General features: G+C 42.5%; 1 protein-coding gene across 3 annotated transcripts in view; it reads left to right on the forward strand.

Annotated features, from left to right (window-relative positions):
* Window positions 1–18,305, forward strand: part of LOC149462058 (collagen alpha-1(XIV) chain-like) — a 266,392-nt gene that overhangs the window by 164,607 nt on the left and 83,480 nt on the right. For all 3 annotated transcript variants that reach the window (XM_089677540.1, XM_089677541.1, XM_089677542.1), the window contains 4 exons: window positions 8,720–8,866; window positions 8,959–9,027; window positions 9,809–9,948; window positions 16,007–16,130. In XM_089677540.1, the coding sequence (XP_089533666.1) occupies window positions 8,720–8,866; window positions 8,959–9,027; window positions 9,809–9,948; window positions 16,007–16,130 (480 nt within the window). The remainder of the gene's footprint in view (window positions 1–8,719; window positions 8,867–8,958; window positions 9,028–9,808; window positions 9,949–16,006; window positions 16,131–18,305) is intronic.

The following is an 18,305-nucleotide window of genomic DNA, read 5'->3' on the forward strand; positions in this document are numbered from 1 at the left end:
AGGTGTGTGCTGTGTATAGAGTGCAGAGTTCAGGTATGTGCTGTGCATAGACTGCAAAGCTCAGTTGTGCTCTATGTATAGAGTTCAGAGTTCAGGTGTATGCTGCCTATAGAGTGCACAGTTCAGGTGTGCGCTGCATATAGAGTGCAGAGCTCAGGTATGAGCTGTCTATAGAGTGCAGAGTTCAGCCGCACGCTGCATATAGAGTACAGAGTTCAGGTGTGTGCTGTTTATAGAATGCAGAGCTCAGGTGTGAGCTGTGTATAGAGTGCAGAGCTCAGGTATGAGCTTCCTATAGAGTGCAGAGTTCAGGTGTGTGCTGTGTATAGAGTGCAGAGTTCAGGTGTGTGCTGCGTATAGAGTGCAGAGGTCAGGTGTGTGCTGCGTATGGAGTGCAGAGTTCAGGTGTGTGCTGCATATAGAGTACAGAGTTCAGGTTTGAGCTGTGTATAGAGTGCAGAGTTCAGGTGTGTGCTGCGTATGGAGTGCAGAGCTCAGGTATGAGCTGTCTATAGAGTGCAGAGTTCAGCCGCACGCTGCATATAGAGAATTCAAGTGTGTTCTGAGAATGTAGAATTGAGGTGTGGACTTGCATACAGAGTGCAGAGTTCTCCTTCTATTCCAAATTCCCCTGCTTGGCAGTACCTGATAGAAGCTAGATAGAGCAGCTACAGCTTGCCTCCATAGGAGAGTGAAGAGTACAGGCTGCAGGGAATAAACAGGTTTCAAGAGGTGCTGCTGCTGCACTAGCAAGGCTGTGCACATCCCCTGGGCCAGGGTAGGTTCAGTGCAGGCAGCTGCCTGAAGACCAGGGGCGGACTGACCATTTGGAAACTTGGGCACTGCCCGAGGGCCTAGGGTCAGTAAGGGGCCCCATGAGAGGCCCCTGGTACCTTTTTCATAGGCTTTTTTGAGTTTGGGCAAGGACACAGGGGCCCCATGATCCCCTATTGACTGGTGGCCCCATGAGTTGTCAGTCCGCCCCTGCTGAAGACACATATCACTTGTTGACATAGAAGCTTCGCTCGCTGACAGTAGAGTGCCACAAGCACAGGGACAGCACCAGAGATAGTTCTGGCTGGAAAAAAAGCTGGCACACAGAGCAAAATGCACATAGGGTGATTAGGGTGTGCCCAGGCACAACTGGCACACCCTGTGCACACTTCTATGATTAAACCTTGTTGAGGAATTGGAGAGGGTGCCAGTAAAGTATGCTTGCAGAGGAGAGCTGGTTGGATTTTGGGTTGATATTAAAGCGCATTTGACCTATATTCCTTATAGGTCAAAATGGCAGGTCAAACTGGGAGGTGAGCATGCACGCTAGCTGGTGGAGGATTTTTAGGGTGATCACCTTTAAAGTCATGTGTGGAATATATGCTGACTTGAAGATTTGTCTGCATTACAGATCTTGATTTTTACTCCATTTACAAACATTTATTCACATACTGTCACTGGGTTGAGGGCTCAGCCGAATGTTTACCTAATTTAATATTATTTAATATTTTCTTTTTATTTTGTGTGCTTTTTTATATATATTATTATTTTTATTTCTGACTTGAAATATATTACTCAGATTATCTATTTGCACATATGTTGAAGTTGCACATATTGATTGGTTCATATTTGGTATTGCCTAGCAGGGCAGCTACACTTTTTGGATATTTTCTTTCATTTGTTCTTGGATATTTTCAAGGTATACACTTATATTAGCTTAGTTAGGGGATCTGTCAGGTGTTTACTTTATGCTTTATGGTTAGGTTTAGTGAGTAGCGCAGCACTATTTATTTATTCATTTATTTTTTAGTGTTGGGAGAATTCATTTATTTTTTTATGTTGTGTGAACGCAATTTGGAGTTGCAGCCACTCTTTGTTTATCATATTAGGTTTGGCAGCGCAAGAGGATTTTTTCTTTACTTACAGGTGTACTAACCATTCAACCTTTTATCCAAACTTAAAAAAAAGATTTGGCCCTAAAACACACTAATATCGTCTGACTGGTTCTCATAACAAATTGTAAAATAAAATACCTCCAGGAGTTAAAACAATCACAACAGTAAGAAAATAAGGTTACAAGAATCAAAAGTATGAAATCAAAGTCGTTCTGTGGGATTACTTTCAAGTTGTTCATGAGAAAAAAAGAACGTAATTTAAATCAGAAAATATCTGGGTTTCTAAATGGGGCATGACAGCTCTGGAAAAATAATTTTCTTTTTCTGTAGACAAAATATTTTAGCTGCTGATGTGTCTGCAGTGATCTGTCCTTCCAAGTCGTACAGATGTTCATTGTTGTGTTTTTATGATATATTTTCAGTACCCCTGCGGCTCTGGCTTCTGTTCTGCGCACTGGATTAATAAGTAAATGCATATTAAATACACGCATATCCCCTGGGTATTAAAAAACGAATACTAATAATAATACATTAAAAATCACCATAGACATTTGCAACAACTTGAACACAATAAATTACATGATTAATACCCTGGGACTTCATTGGCAAGGTATCGCTTGAACCTCAGTTTTACCCAAATGGCATGACAAATGCAAAGTCAAATGGCCTTTTTTTTTACCTGGTGGTACACGGCAAAGAGAGTGTGACCCCATAATTGTTGCCCTGTGGAAGAGATGCAGATGGCTGCAGGGAAAGCACATCCTTGAAGCTTCCAAACAATAAACGCAGGTGGTGGGTGAATTAGTAATGATAGGCCTATCCAAGCTGAGATATCAGATTTGTGTAGAGTTGACCTTGAAGTGTAATGTTTTGTCATTAAAGTAAATCTGTCTGAGAAACAAATCACCCAAAAAGGTGGACTCCGGCAGGTGAAAGGGGTAGTGGGTCAGCATGGGGGAAGGAAAGTGCCTAGGGTACAAGGGGAGGTCTGCCAGAAGAACCTGTAATTTTTTCCTTGAAAGGATAATGTAGAGGTTTGTGCAAAGGAAGGTACAGGTATGAAGTTTAGACGATAAACATGCATTTGCTGCAGGTGAAAAGGTAAGGAGAGGGCATTGGGTTAGGAAGTGTTTGTAGGCTGGTTGCCCCAAAGGTGTGTAGGAAAAAAAGGGGAGAGGACTCCAAGGTATGCACCAGAAAAAAAAAAGTGAAGAGATAGGAGAGCCATCATAATACAGTAAGTTGACAGTAATACTTGTTAAATATATTGTTTAGGAAGATATAAAAGGATCAGCTTAAATTTGCCAAGGTTGCATGTAACCAAGCAACATGGTGGAAACAGCCTTCCGGGTGTACTGGTGAAGAATACCCCTGTCTCCCTGCAGGGAGAGGTCTGCTGCTCTCTATGAATCCTTCAGGTGAATATGGGGGGTGGAGGGGGACTGTACTTGTTTGCCCTGAAAGCACAATGTACAAGTTTGTGCAAAGATAGGGGCGGTATAACTCAATACAACCAATCGGCAAGGTTAGATGTATTTGAGTGGTAAGTACAGTTCAGATTGGAAAGAAAGTGTCTATACTGGCTTCTGAAACGGAAAAGGAAGCAGAGAGCAGGTATGGGTGACACAGTCCCTCAGGGTGTCCTGCAAAGCTCTGATCCAGAGATTAAAGACCACACCAAAGGGTAAGAATCCAGAATTCAACTTATTCCAAGTATTAATGGGGTAAAGCAGCCAAATCAGTGGCTAAACATTAATACTTAAAATAAACCCAATTCTGGATTCTTACCTTTTGGTGTAGTGCTTCAATATCCAGATCAGACTTTTTTTTCCCAACCTAGTGTCAGTGGCGTCCCTAGGGGGGTGCGGTCCACACTGGGTGACACCATCAAAGGGGGTGCAGGAGCAGGATGCAAGCAGAGCTTCTGGGCTCTGTGAAGGTCCTGGCCAGTTATTAGGGTGATCACGGATTCCCGGCACAGTGACAGCTGGCCCTGGTGTAGCGGTAAAATGAGTATCCCGGACCCTTGAAGATATGTATCCCCTGAAGCAACTGCGCATGTGCCGGTTTCAGGCCAAAGAAGCCGATCGCCCATATCCGACTTTAGCACAGAGCTGCCACAGTTAACCCCTTACAGGATGCAAACCACTGAAGCTGATCCCACGGATCACTATGGGTTGCAAGATCAGTTAACCCCGTATAGGGGTTTGCAGCCTGTAAGGGGTTAACTGTAGCAGCTCTGTGTTACAGTCGGAGATCGGCTTCTTCGGCCTGAAACTGGCACATGCGCAGTTGCTTCAGGGGATACATATCATCACGGGTCAGGATACTCATTTTACCGCTACACCGGCATCGCTCCTTCCTCTCTGGAAGGGTCACATCACGTGTTACCGCTCCGGGTGATACCAACCCTAGGGACGCCTCTGCTCAGGGTTACTGTGGTAACTTCTCAGTTTGCTGAAGTTGCCTACGTGTTAGAGGGACAGGGTTACATAACGGTTACATCAATCATCAATTTGAACTCAAGGCTATCACTCACTTCCAGTGCCATCTACCTACACCCGCCCCAGACCCAGGTCAATGCTGTCCGTCCTGCAGCTCACATAATCAAAGAGGCAAGTTGTGGGCAAGAATGACCTGGCCTGCAGCTCATTGGAGTAAAAAAAGTATGCATTTGGAGTTCTACTAGCAATGAGTTTGGAGGATGCCTCTACCTGGCATGCTTCTACTTTCCAGGGAGAGGAAGTGAGTTACCTACCAGGTAAAAGTAAAGGGGAAAAAGCCAAAGAACAGAAAACGAATGCTACCACCAATATAATCCAGTACATATATTTCAATTTTTATTTTTGTGTTTAGGTGTCTTTAAAGATATTTTCCTCTTAAGTGAGGAAGTCAAACACCCCTATGTTTACCCCTAAGCTTCCAACAGTGGTGTCTGGATTCAGATCAGTCCTATTTCAAATCAAGACAAGCAGCATTCAAGAGTGCCACGTTGCCTTGGTGCTATTTGGCTGCTCTATGAGGCAGGTTGGCAGAGGCTATGAGTAGGGCAGGAGGCCCCTTTACTTTATGTTTGATCTATTATTCATTTTACTAATATAATGACTGTACACGTGGAGGGGGTGTAGAGCCAATATCAGGAGAACGTGGCACACTGCACTTTACAGCAGTTATACAAAGAATTTTATTTATGGGGATAAGCTGGAATTTTTGTGGTTATTGTTGGCAAACCGATAGCCAGTAGAGTTTCCATGTAAAGCAAGTCTCTATTCTTGTGGTGAAACATTATAAAATATACCCTGCCCACAAAGTGAGAAGGCTTAAAGACAATAGTAGGCTCCAAAGGCTGATGTGGGAACATTTTAAACTGTATAATGAAGCACAATTTTAGTAGAATAATGAGCACCATTATAACCTGAAAAATAACTGGATTATTAAAATAACCATCAGGGAAATGCTAATGCTTTCCAGGAAAGATTGAAATTGTGCTAAAGTTATAAAATCCACTTACTTTTCCTTCATCTGAGTTATATATTATCCCTTTTGGTCATATTAAGTAGACTTTCTAGGTGGAAATGCAACCTATCTTCACATAATTCTGTTTTCTGAGAACTTCAGAAGGTGGTGATAAGAACCAATGGGCAGAAGGCTATACAGAAAACAGGGAAACCAAGAGTTGTTGTAGGACATGGGTCTTCAAACTATTACTCACAGGCCAAATATGGCCTGTTGCAAGATTTGATATGGCCCTCTGATGTAAGGGGAGACTGTGATGGGGACCATAATGTAAGACGGACTCTGATGAAGACTTTCATCTAAGGGGGACTGTAATCGGGACTCTTATGTCAGAGGGACTCTGATAAGGGGGGATTTTATGGGGAATCAGAGCGTAAAGGAGTAAGGAACGACTAAAGTTTCATTAAAGTTCTTTGATTTGTTAAACTGTAAACCCTTGCTGAGACTCCCAGGCAAAACTGTTTTATTTTTAGTTTCTGAGGGAAGAATTGACAATTACAATGCAGAGCAGTCTAAAAAAACATACATATCAGGTTTGAGTAGAAATCCCCTCCAAGAGACCCTCAACTTTCCATAAAGTTAACCAGGTCAGGAGAAAGACAGCAACTGTATTCCCTGTTTTCCACTCTGGCACAGTGGTATTCCTTCATATTTTTATTAGATCAACACATATATTTTCTTTCCCACCTAGTCCAATAGGTTGGAGTGAGAGCTTAAAGCAATTCTAAAGGTAATTTTAATTTTTTCAAAAGCATAACAGACATGTCTATACTTACCTGCTCTTTGCAATGGAATTGCACAGAGTGGCCGTGAACCTCCTCTTCTCGGGTCCCCTCCACTCTGTCCACGGAAATCGCTTTCCATGGGGGCACCCCTGTGTGCTTGTTCCCAAGCCCTGCTGCTGTATCCATTGACACAGGCAGCGGGACTCAGCCCCGCCCCCACTCCTTCGCACTACCTTTGAAAGATAGCGTTGAGAGCCAATAGCTCCTGGTCAGGGGCGGACTGAAAACTCATGGGGCCCCTGGGCAATAGGGGATCATGGGGCCCCTGTGCCCTTGCCCAAACTCAAAAAAACCTATGAAAAAGGTACCAGGGGCATCTCATGGGGCCCCCTACTGACCCCGGGCCCTCGGGCAGTGCCCAGGTTTCCAAATGGTCAGTCCGCCCCTGCTCCTGGTGCCCCAGAAAATCCATTGAAAAATGGAAATGAGGGGATAGAAGAAGGGATAGAGAGATGTGCATGTCACTGGATCGAATGAGGGCTCATGTAAATTAAAGAGTGGGGGGGGTGAGGGGGGATGCTGATACCTAAACATTTTTTACCTTAATGCAAAGAATACATTAAGGTAAAAAAATGTTTAGGCATTAGAACCACTTTAAAATTGATTGGTCAGATTTCAAAATCCAATGAAAATTTAATGAAAATCCAAAATCCCTAAGCCCATGTCAGCATCTTAAACCAACTTAGTTGACTGTTTCCTGGGTAGAATTGCCATGACAGAGTTAAAAGTGTATCTAAACCAAAATAAATGTAATATATTGCATCTTATCAGTCATTAGATGTGGTGGCTGCAATATTTTTATTTAGGCTTTTTACTTTTTTTTATCTGGTAACAAATTTTCTGTCTAAGGTTGACAACTTTAACTTATTGTACTGTATCTATGGAGCATTGTCACCCCGGGGTGCGTTCCTGATTTGGATTACAAACACTACCCCCGTCCTCATCTCTATTACATAGAGTGGAGTTGTTTTGCAGTTCATGGGGGCATGTGTGGACATGCTCCTGAGTCAAGCTGTCTGCATCCATAGATACACACAGCGTGGCTTGGTCCCAGCCCCGTCCCCTGCTACCTGATTTGACTGACAGCAGCAGGAACCAATGGCTTGGATCTGAAAAGATACCCAAGTCAACAGGCTTTGTGATTTTCATCTATATGGAAATCTTTAGAGCACAAACTGACAAGTACTAAAAGCTTTCATTGAACTTAGGAGAAAAAAGTTGGAACAAGGTCCAATGTTATCATCTGGAGGTTATCTATATTCTCATTATGTAATTCTTCTGAGCTATGCTGGCTTTTAACCAAGCTAAATTTCCTTCTAATCTGGAAGCAATATGGTGCTCCATTGTTAGCTGTCCCTGACAAGGAATATTTAAAGGGATACTCGGTTTAAATCTGAACTCTGTCAATTCAGCCACTTTGGAAAATGTTCTGGATTACTAGGGCGTAAGACCAAGGAGGTGTATGCCACCTTGTGGATTTATCTCTTTAATTTACACTTTACATTTTAATGGTATTCTGGGAGCATAGCTCTTGCTATACTTCTGGCACTCTGACACTAGACCTTCTGGTCTCAGCTCCAGCAGCTGCAGAGTCACATGCATGCCCAATCATGGAGCACATTGTATTATGTGAACTCTTTCCCAAATTAGAACGTCTCCTGTGAATTGGAAGCTGAGGGAAGGAGTGGGTCGGGATGCTATGTGTATGAGGACAGTGTCTCTCCTGTGAGAGCTTTGGATATGCAGTGATAACTGTACTCCTGGAGCTCTGTAAAACTGTCAGATGTCAGTTAAAGAGATAATTCCATGAGGTGGCATGTATTTCATTGGATTTAACTCACAGTATGCCAGCAAATTGTTAAGAATCGCTAAATTCCTGGCATTCAGCTTTAATTATAGTTTTATTTATACAAGGTACCATGGGATATGTAGTCCTGTAGAAATTGAGGAGAAGCTGCAAAGAATGCTGGGTATCCAGAAAGTTCTGGATAGAGATGGCCAGCAGACATGCAGAGCTGATGTTATAAAATGAAAGTGTATGTTGTGACTATAGATTCTTTAAAAATCTGAACTCCAGGCAGATGTAACAGACACAAATGAATGCAAATCTGTATTGATGAATACGCCATTAAATGGAAGCAGTGTAAGTACCGGAATCCGACTTGTCATTCTTTTTCATGTCACTGTACAGCAGAGCTCACATTGGGAGTGCTAGAAGCTGTACAAGTAGCAAATCAGTTGTGCTGCAGTGCAAGGAACTTGCTGATAGGATGAGAGAACAGAGAGACAAAAGGATAAGCACATTTGTCTGTTCCTTTTCCTGTGCTTTTTAATCAGACGCTGGGGACAAGTTGTTTTCCATAACTTCAGCAGAGAAAAATCAGGTCTTCTCCTCTGCTAGACAGGGATAGGAGTGGTAGAGCTGTATAAACTCAGGACATAAATAGAACTCCTTTGGCAAGTAAAACAGCTCTCATATCTGTGTGTATAGCTGATTGTCTAAAGTTCAACTTTAATATTTCATTGCAGATGGCTCCAAGCAAGAAGCTGTCCTGGGTAGTGGAACATCTCGGCACTGTTTCTACGAACTTATGCCCAACTCCAGATACAGGATCACCGTCTATGCACAGATACAGGAGGCTGAGGGACCCGGCGTCAGTATTGTGGAAACAACCTGTGAGTTCATGCCTTGTATCACACAGAATGACACATGGCCTGGAAATCATTTGTTAGAGTAAATAGTAACTTCATTATTTCTTTTTCCTCAGTGCAAGTTCCAACAGCAGCACCAACCAGACCTCCAACTCCACCACCAACCATTCCTGCGGCCCGAGATGGTAACAAACACTTCCATTAGCAGTATTTGTTGTGTTGCCAAGTAGGGATTGGCAGACTGATTTTGTCAGATTGGTTATGGGCAAAACCTAACTGAGGTGGGAACTCTTACTTGGTTCACACCTGCAGATGCGTCCAAGTGCAGGCGTGCTCCTGCGCATCATGTGTAGGGCAGCCCAATCATTTTATTGGGCTACCCAGCATGCAAGAGACACAGAAAAGAGGTCCCATAGTCTTTTCCATAAATGCACTGCACCTCATAGGTTGGCGCTCTCAAAAACACAGCACATTTGCAGACGCTTGGGGTGCCATTAACAATCATTACAAGAATGAGTCCAAAGTAATTGAAAAAGAGCTTCTGTAACCACCTGGAGCCATATAAAGCCCTTCGCACCCTTACAAAGCCACCATAATTTCACCGTCCTCTTTGACTCCAATGTATTTTACCAAAGTTTTTACAAATTTTTGATAAAATCTAAACTCTTATTTTTGATACTCCCTGTTGTCAAATTATGATATAGCTAAATGTAGTGTATATTTGGACTGAATTAAGAATATTTTATCCGAAGCAGAGTGCCAGATTGATTAACATTTTGTTGGGCTGCCTGTCTGGGATATGTGTAGGGAAAGGTCTGTGGATGTGTGGATTTATGTCCTATGGTGTCTGCTAAGATGCTCTCTCTGATGTCGGAACATAGGCATGTAGGTGACTTTGTAAATTTGCTCATATCATTTCTCAGTCTTCAGAAATAATTCAGCTTCTCTGTGTTTTCCAAATCTCAGTGTGTAAGTCTGCCAGAGCAGACCTAGTATTCCTGGTGGATGGATCCTGGAGTATCGGAGATGACAACTTTCACAAAGTCACCCGTTTCCTGTACAGCACAGCAGGAGCCATGGGTGACATCGGTCCTGATGGGACACAGGTAAGACCAGTTCAAAATTCAAGTGAACATGTCAGCCATTGTAAAGTGTATCTAAAACCTTCACAAAAACCTGGCACTTTCAAGAAATGTCATTTATTTCATATGTGCTCACGTTTGTATATTTATTACACATATTATAGAATAATCACAATGAATCCCCAATTTTCTATATAAGCACACTTCACCTCTACCCTTAGAGGCGTACAAATATAAACACTAATATGCTCAATAATAAATAATATTAAACCTATACCCTAATTTGTGAAAAATAAAGTCCCATAAAGCAATCAAAAGCTCTCAATAAAAGTCATATGTCTCTTTGAAAAATAAGTCCAAGTGTCCAAAATTATTTTGTGTCCAAAAAAAAAAAAAAAAAAAAAAGAAAAAAAAAATTATGTTCAAATCCTCAGCCTCTTGTAGCAACTTGATTTACCTCAAAGAAAAAAACATAAGAGCCACATAGTGCATTATCCTTAGTAAATATAAATTATATAAAGCTCCTCCAGTGATAATTCACCCAAGTGAAAAAAAGTGTAAGCAAAAAGATATATATATATATGTAAACACATGTGCAAACACAAGATGTAGTGCGAAACTGTGCAAGTGAACCACTCTTTATGTGCTCCAAACACACGACAGGGTACACTTCTACTAGAGTAAGGAGTCAATACCCTTACCAATGTTCCAAAACCACTTTTGCCTTAGAAACACACATCAAGAGGACTGTATGATGGGATGAATTTTTCCTCCTGCCAGTATCCTCGATTTTCACTTCCACCTCCTAACACCATGTGGATCCATCCACACTAGTGTCTCAGACCACTCTCCGACATATCCGTCATCCACATACCCAAATATAAAGCAAAATATAGTGTAATACCGCCACACACTAGATTTCAAAAGCTTTAATGGTACTGCTTACAATGTTAAAATCTTGTTTATCCCATAGTATACATAGCTTTGTTTGCCGTCACCAATCCAGGAGAGTCCAACCGCCTGTAACAGTCCGTATTCCCCTCTCCGAGATGGCCGCCACTCAACTTCCGGTTTCTCGTTTGCGTCTGACGTCACTTCCCACTGACGCGTTTCGTCATAGGACGTATTCATAAAGGGTCTGTCGTGTGTTTGGAGCACATAAAGAGTGGTTCACTTGCACAGTTTTGCACTACATCTTGTGTTTGCACATGTGTTTATATATATATATATATCTTTTTGCTTACACTTTTTTTCACTTGGGTGAATTATCACTGGAGGAGCTTTATATAATTTATATTTACTAAGGATAATGCACTATGTGGCTCTTATGTTTTTTTCTTTGAGGTAAATCAAGTTGCTACAAGAGGCTGAGGATTTGAACATAATTTTTTTTTTTTTTTTTTTGGACACAAAATAATTTGGACACTTGGACTTATTTTTCAAAGGGACATATGACTTTTATTGAGAGCTTTTGATTGCTTTATGGGACTTTATTTTTCACAAATTAGGGTATAGGTTTAATATTATTTATTATTGAGCATATTAGTGTTTATATTTATTACACAGCCAAGAGTTTTCTCAGTTCAGTTGATATTAGCATCAATTTTTTCATGATAGGTGCATATATGTAATGTGTATGTGTAGCACTACCCTCTTAGCGATTGTTGATAAAATTGGGTCCCTCTATAGTCCTGTACAGCCTGTCATTCAGCATTTCCACACAAGCTTTCATTTGGAGACAGAAATCAGTCTTTGAGCATTTGTTTTATTTTATTGAGGAGATTGGAACTTGGATGAGGTAAACGGTGTATAGGATGCCCAAGGGAACCAAAATCTGAGGACAACTTCTTGAACTATTCACAGGCTTCTTTTCTTCAGCAACACAGTCTCTGTTGGAGTGCTAGCCAGCAGCTCCTGGTTGTACCACCCCAGACTCTAGATGAACGCCTCTTCACCCAGCATTTTGGAGACTCTCTTCCTGAGCAGGGGATCTGGCTCTGGTCCCTTTAAATGAGGTGAATAGTCACTAGTAAGGGGCTAATCTGGTTTCCTACCAGAGTTTTCCTTTCCCTATCTGCCCAAGGGGTGCAGGTGTACTCACTCAGATCCTCTGCTGTTCCTCCTGTCGACTGCTGCTGCCATACAGGAGGTCCTCGCTCGGGGGTCAGTGAGTTCCGAGTTTTCCTTCTTTCCAGCACCAGGCTCGCAGTCAGGCCCCATCCCACCAGGCCTCCTAGCAGCCTCCTTCCTCCAGCCTCACATCTTCCACCCGACTCTCTACACTCCTCTCTCCACCACCACACTCCTCCTACTGAGTAGGCTCTGACACTTTTAAGGGAGTCCCAGCCCTTTGCCAAGCCTTCTGTTGGGGATTGGCTGAGGTCCCTCAAGAGTGTAGCTAGCCACTCTTCAGATCCACCCACTGCCTCCAAGGCCCTCCTCCTAAAACCTCAGAGCATGGGGAAATTCCAGAGGAGCTGGGCTTCAGAGTCTCTCAGCCGTGACCACAATTTGACCCCTCTGGCTATCAAACTTGAGCTGGTAACTAGTTCTTGACTAACCATTAGGGTCTAGCTCCCCCTAGTGGCAATAGGAGGGTGCTACATATGTGTGAGAACGGTCTGGATAAAAGCGCACAGATGTGTCCCAAAGGAAATAAGTGAATGGTATATGTCAACTATGATTGGTGGGGAAAAAATTCACTGCTGCCATGGTAAAAACACATCGGTTTGTGGGAGGTATGAACAGGAGCCAGGCGCTGTGTAGTTTTGTGATAGAAATAATACACCTTGTATGGAGGTGTGCCTTTAATAAGTCATATGGTAAAACAATAATAAATAACCAGCCTGTGGCTTTAGGAAGCCAGGTTCCAAGATGGACGGCCCGTCCGCTCAGAGGGAAGCAGTGGAGTAGAATGCCTGTCAGTGCAGGGACCACGTTTACCTGACGTCCCAGCGTCCTGGATGACGTCACCACGATGTGGAGAGACGGAGGGGGGGAACTCTTGCTGGAGCCGCAGCTTTAGAAGGAAGAGGCCGGTTGCTGGGACAACATGTTTCACGCGCATGCGCTTTGTCAAGTCTCTTATTAAAGGCACACCTCCATACAAGGTGTATTATTTCTATCACAAAACTACACAGCGCCTGGCTCCTGTTCATACATATGTGTGAGACCTCTGGGGTATTTATTACCTATCATAGAAATCACAGTACTTCCCCTAACTCAGCACCTTCATCAGGCAGGTCAGCATCTACTTCCCGCACTTTGATCCTGGCTTAGAGATTTCATCATGTAAATCCTGAAGTCTGTGAAGGTTTTGGCTGTATTCATAATTGTCTGACACAAATCAGCCCCTGCAATAAGCCTCTCAGCTTGTGGCTTGCCACAAAGTTACAATGTTGCACTCTTATCAATGGGACAGAGATGCAGCAGACTGAGAACATCATCTCAGCCTAGGCCAAGTCTCTAACTGGAGGTGAAGGACTGCTTCAAAAATTATACCGCTGCTGTAATTTATAAAATGTCTGAACTGTATTAATGAAGACTTGTAAAGCTAATGAACATTTAAAGCCCAACAGAACTAAAACAAAAAGTGTGCAAAGTACTACAGTTTGTTCTCTGTAGTAGAATGGCCAGTTGTCTGCCAGCATGCTGCAGAGAAGGACAACTCCTTTCTATATAGAAGGAATGGCCTCTCTACAAAGGCCTAACGTCCCGCCTGTTGAGTCGGAGCTAGACATCTCCAATCTGCTGCTTGCAGGGAGACCACGGCTTCCACGAAGAGAAACCACTGCTTCCAAACAAAGATCAAGGGTCTTTGCTGCATACTGGCAGGTTATAGTCTTTTCTGCTCAGGCTGTGGCTGTTTTTTGAAGACTTCAGTAGAAAATTAAAGAGTGAATAAGATCCACTGGGAAAAAAGTCCTCAGGAGAACATACTACGGCTTAAAAAAATCATGTTTATTGACATTGTAATGACAAATCACACACAGTAAGAGCACCCCCCACCTGATACTTGTAAAAACAATGACAACGTTGCCATGAGGATTAAAACACCTGTACCGGGGTCCCAGTCAAACCACGCACACTCGCACAATCACTACACACGGAACAGGCAGGTCAAATAGAATGGCAAAGGACCACTAGGGTCATATAAACATGGAATAGTGGGAACTGCTGACAAGAAATTAATCTCAGAGAACCAAATAAACATAGATGGCAGGATCAACAGCAATAACTGTGGATGGCAAAAATCAAAGTGTCCCCAGTTTAGAGGTATACAAAAATAAATCCAGATGTATATGTGCCTTTCTATTTGACCTGCCTGTTCCATGTGTGGTGATTGTGCGAGTGCGCGTGGTTTGACTGGGACCCCGGTACGGGTGTTTTAATCTTCATGGTAACGTTGTCATTGTTTTTACAAGTATCAGGTGGAGGGTGCTCTTACTGTGTGTGGTTTGCCATTACAATGTCAATAAACATGATGTTTTAAGTCTATAAATGAAAGTGGTAGAATCCTCAAACCCCTGTCAACTAACCAATTCCAAAATAGAAACCACTTTCCACCCTAGAAAGTTACACACATCAAAAATAATTATCTACAAGGAATCCTCCCCCCTCTAGTGATGTAAACCCTACTCACTCAGTAATGCCATAAACAATAATTCAAATCAGTGAATTATCCCATATGTGCTCTATATAACAGTGTCCAATAGAATTCCAAGAATTATAAAAAAATATGAAAAAGTGAAAAATTAATACAATGTCCCACTCAAAGTCACTCTTTGTATTGTTTGAAGATCCTCACAAGTCAGCTCTCACTCAGATCCTCAAAAAAATCAAAAAAAGCTCCACATAGTGCATTATCAATAAAGTATATATAGCACTCCACACGTGTTTCATATAAGTGCAAAAACGTGAAAAAAACAACCACAGCAACTTGTGTCACAACAGTGATGTGATATACTCAGTGTATTCGTTACAATGGTGTCTAAATTCTCATGCTTATAGATTATATACCCTTACCAAAAAACAGAATCTCAAGAGCGTTTATAAGATACAATTTAGTCTCCTTGTCTCCATTCTCCAATCTCATCCCCTCCTGGTATCATCAGCCAGTTCCCTGGTCACTCCGATCCATCCAGGAAACAAGGGACAATAATAGTGTAAATCCGCAAAGTATCTTTAAAATATACTTTAATATATAAGCTTACATGTATACAATGACAATCGCGCATTTCCAAGAAAGACTCCCCTGCCTGGGGATAGCCACGCAGCTCCTGGGTGGATGTCCTCACGATTCCCCACTCCAAGATGGCCGCCGTATTACTTCCGGTTCCTGCTATTGTACGTCCAACGTCACACCCACTGACGCGTTTCGTCACATCCGGGACTTAATCTTAAGGGATCTTAAGGGATGGCATTACTGAGTGAGTAGGGTTTACATCACTAGAGGGGGGAGGATTCCTTGTAGATAATTATTTTTGATGATGTTTTAAGTCGCAGTATGTTCTCCTGAGGACTTCTTTCCCAGTGGGTTCTTTTCACTGTTTAATTTTCTACTGCATGCTTTTGGTCCTGAGAGCACCAGCTTTCATGTATGGTTAGTCGGCATATACATCATTTAGGCAACCGCTATTCTATGTGCTTGGGGATCCCATATTTAGCCTTTTTTGCTACTATTGTTTTTTGAAGACTTCACCTGAAATGACTTTGGCTCATTTAATGAAAGTTTTTTCATAGGCTTTCCTATTTTAATTGAAGTATATCTGAAGTCCAATCTAAGGATTATAACTACAGAACAGTTGGGTAGCTACCAGGGGCTGACTGACCATTTGGAAACGCGGGCACTGCCCGAGGGCTCGGGGTCAGTAGGGGGCCCCATGAGATGCCCCTGGTACCTTTTTCATAGGCTTTTTTGAGTTTGGGCAAGGACACAGGGGCCCCATGATCCCCTATTGCCCGGGGGCCCCATGAGTTGTCAGTCCACCCCTGGTAGCTACATGTTTCTCCCTCTGCTAAGCTGTATGCTACATATACAGGATGAAATCAAGGCCTTACTATTGTACCTCTTCCCGTCAAGGTTGGAGTCGCTCAGTACAGTGATGATGCAAGAACAGAATTTAAGCTGAACTCACATAAAAGCAAACAATCTCTTCTGGCCGCTATAAATGCCATAGCTTACAAAGGCGGGAACACCAAAACAGGTACGTAGGGCCTGGTGCAACATCCAGCATCCTCCCTTCAGTACTGCCTGCTGATGATCAGGAAATCTTGTGACGTCCGATAAATGTATCCTGGCACTTCATAAAATAGATTGCTGTTTGTTTTATTTCCCACATCGAGTACTGTGTACATTGGCTCTCGGCACATGGTTATGGATGTTATGGATCTGAGGATAGCAGAAAGGGTTCTGAAGTCCTACTACACTTCCTATCCTAAAGTGACACAGCTACCCTTCCACAGATACAATACAGTAGTAGAGAGTTGTCACCCTAGGACAGGAAATGTATTACTGGCAGGATCACTAGGGCAAAACAAAAGGACAAAAATCCTTAAAAATTTAAATGAATGCAGCCACCACATGTATAGACTGGTAAGCTGCAATATATTACATTTTTGTTTTTGGGTTTAGATACACATTCAAGAAGCTGCAGAGAAACTGCTAAATACACAGTTAAAATATACACTCAATGGCCACTTTATTAGGTACACCTGTTCAATTGATTGGTAACACAAATTGCTAATCAGCCAATCACATGGCAGCAACTCAATGCATTTAGGCATCTAGACATGGTAAAGCCAACTTGCTGAAGTTCAAACTGAGCATCAGAATGGGGAAGAAAGGGGATTTAAGTGACTTTGAACGTGGCATGGTTGTTGGTGCCAGATGGGCTGGTCTGATTATTTCAAAAACTGCTGATCTGCTGGGATTTTCATGCACAACCATCTCTAGGGAAATCGAGACTCATCAGACCTGGCAACTTTTTTCCAATCTTCTACTGTTCAATTTTGGTGAGCCTGTGCGCATTGTAGCCTCCGTTTCCTGTTCTTAGCTGACAGGAGTGGCACTCGGTGTGGTCTTTTGCTGCTATAGCCCATCTGATTCAAGATTTGACTTGTTGTGCATTCAGAGATTGTATTCCGCATACCTTGGTTGTAACGAGTGGTTATTTGAGTTCCTGTTGCCTTTCTATAATCTCGAACCAGTCTTCCCATTTTCCTCTGACCTCTAACATCAACAAGGCATTTTTGTCCACCCAACTGCCACTCACTGGATATTTTCTCTTTTTCCGACCATTCTCTGTAAACCCTACAGATGGTTGTGCATGAAAATCCCAGTAGATCAGCAGTTTTTGAAATGCTCAGACCAGCCTGCCTGGCACCAACAACCATGCTACGTTCAAAGTCACTTAAATCCCCTTTCTTCCCTATTCTGGTGCTCAGTTCGAACTTCAGCAAGTCGTCTTCACCGCGTCTAGATGCCGAAATGCATTGAGTTGCTGCCATGTGATTGACTGATTAGCAATTTCTATTGAACAGGTGTACCTAATAAAGTGGCTGATGAGTGTGCATAGGTGTTTTACCTCCCAATGGATTTGCGATTCTATACAGCCAATCTGCACAGCCACACAAGGGTTCTATTTATAACAAAAATGCTGTGCAAATGCCTTTGTGAATAATCTCTATAATTTGTCCATATATCGTCAGTTGAACTAAAGAAAATACTGCACTATGCCACTAGATGCCTCGGCCGCCCATGGACACCTAGGTGTGACATGTGAGCATTAAAGCCACCCTCTTAGTTGCCACATATTTATGTTACGTGGGTAAGTAAGGACTCTAATTGGCTAGTACAGCCAACTGCCCCATTTTCAAAATCTGAAGTTTCACTATGTGCAGACACCTCCTTGGATTTCCTCCAGCTTCTCCTGTTTCCTGCAAAATAACATAGAGCCATTTAATTTGTAATTTGCATTTGAGTAAACTTGCTTTAGGCTGAGTTTCTCAAAAAGAAGAAATAGTAATGTATTTCTACATGTAGCCAAGAAATCTCAATGGATAGTCACAGTAGGAGAACTATTCAATGGATCACCATTGGCTGCCATTGACTTGACAGCAGTAGACGGACAGTGAGACTCCTTACAAGATACAGCCATTTATCTTCCCTCTGGGGTCTACAGGGAGATATAAGAATCCTGAGTAGGATGTGGGCCCCAAACACCACTCCATAAACTAAATACTAGTTTTGGTTGGATTGACCCTTTAAAATTCCATTGTGACTTAAAATTAGCATAATTGCTTAATGCTGTTTGGAGAGCACTAGCAGTTTCCTCTGTTGGTGCTTCTTGGCAATCACCCCAGCTGATTGACTGCCAAGC

This window comes from Staurois parvus, unplaced genomic scaffold, assembly GCF_062004578.1.
Source record: "Staurois parvus isolate SC_StPar_1 unplaced genomic scaffold, SC_StPar_1.0 ptg000187l, whole genome shotgun sequence".
Lineage (NCBI taxonomy): Eukaryota > Metazoa > Chordata > Amphibia > Anura > Ranidae > Staurois > Staurois parvus.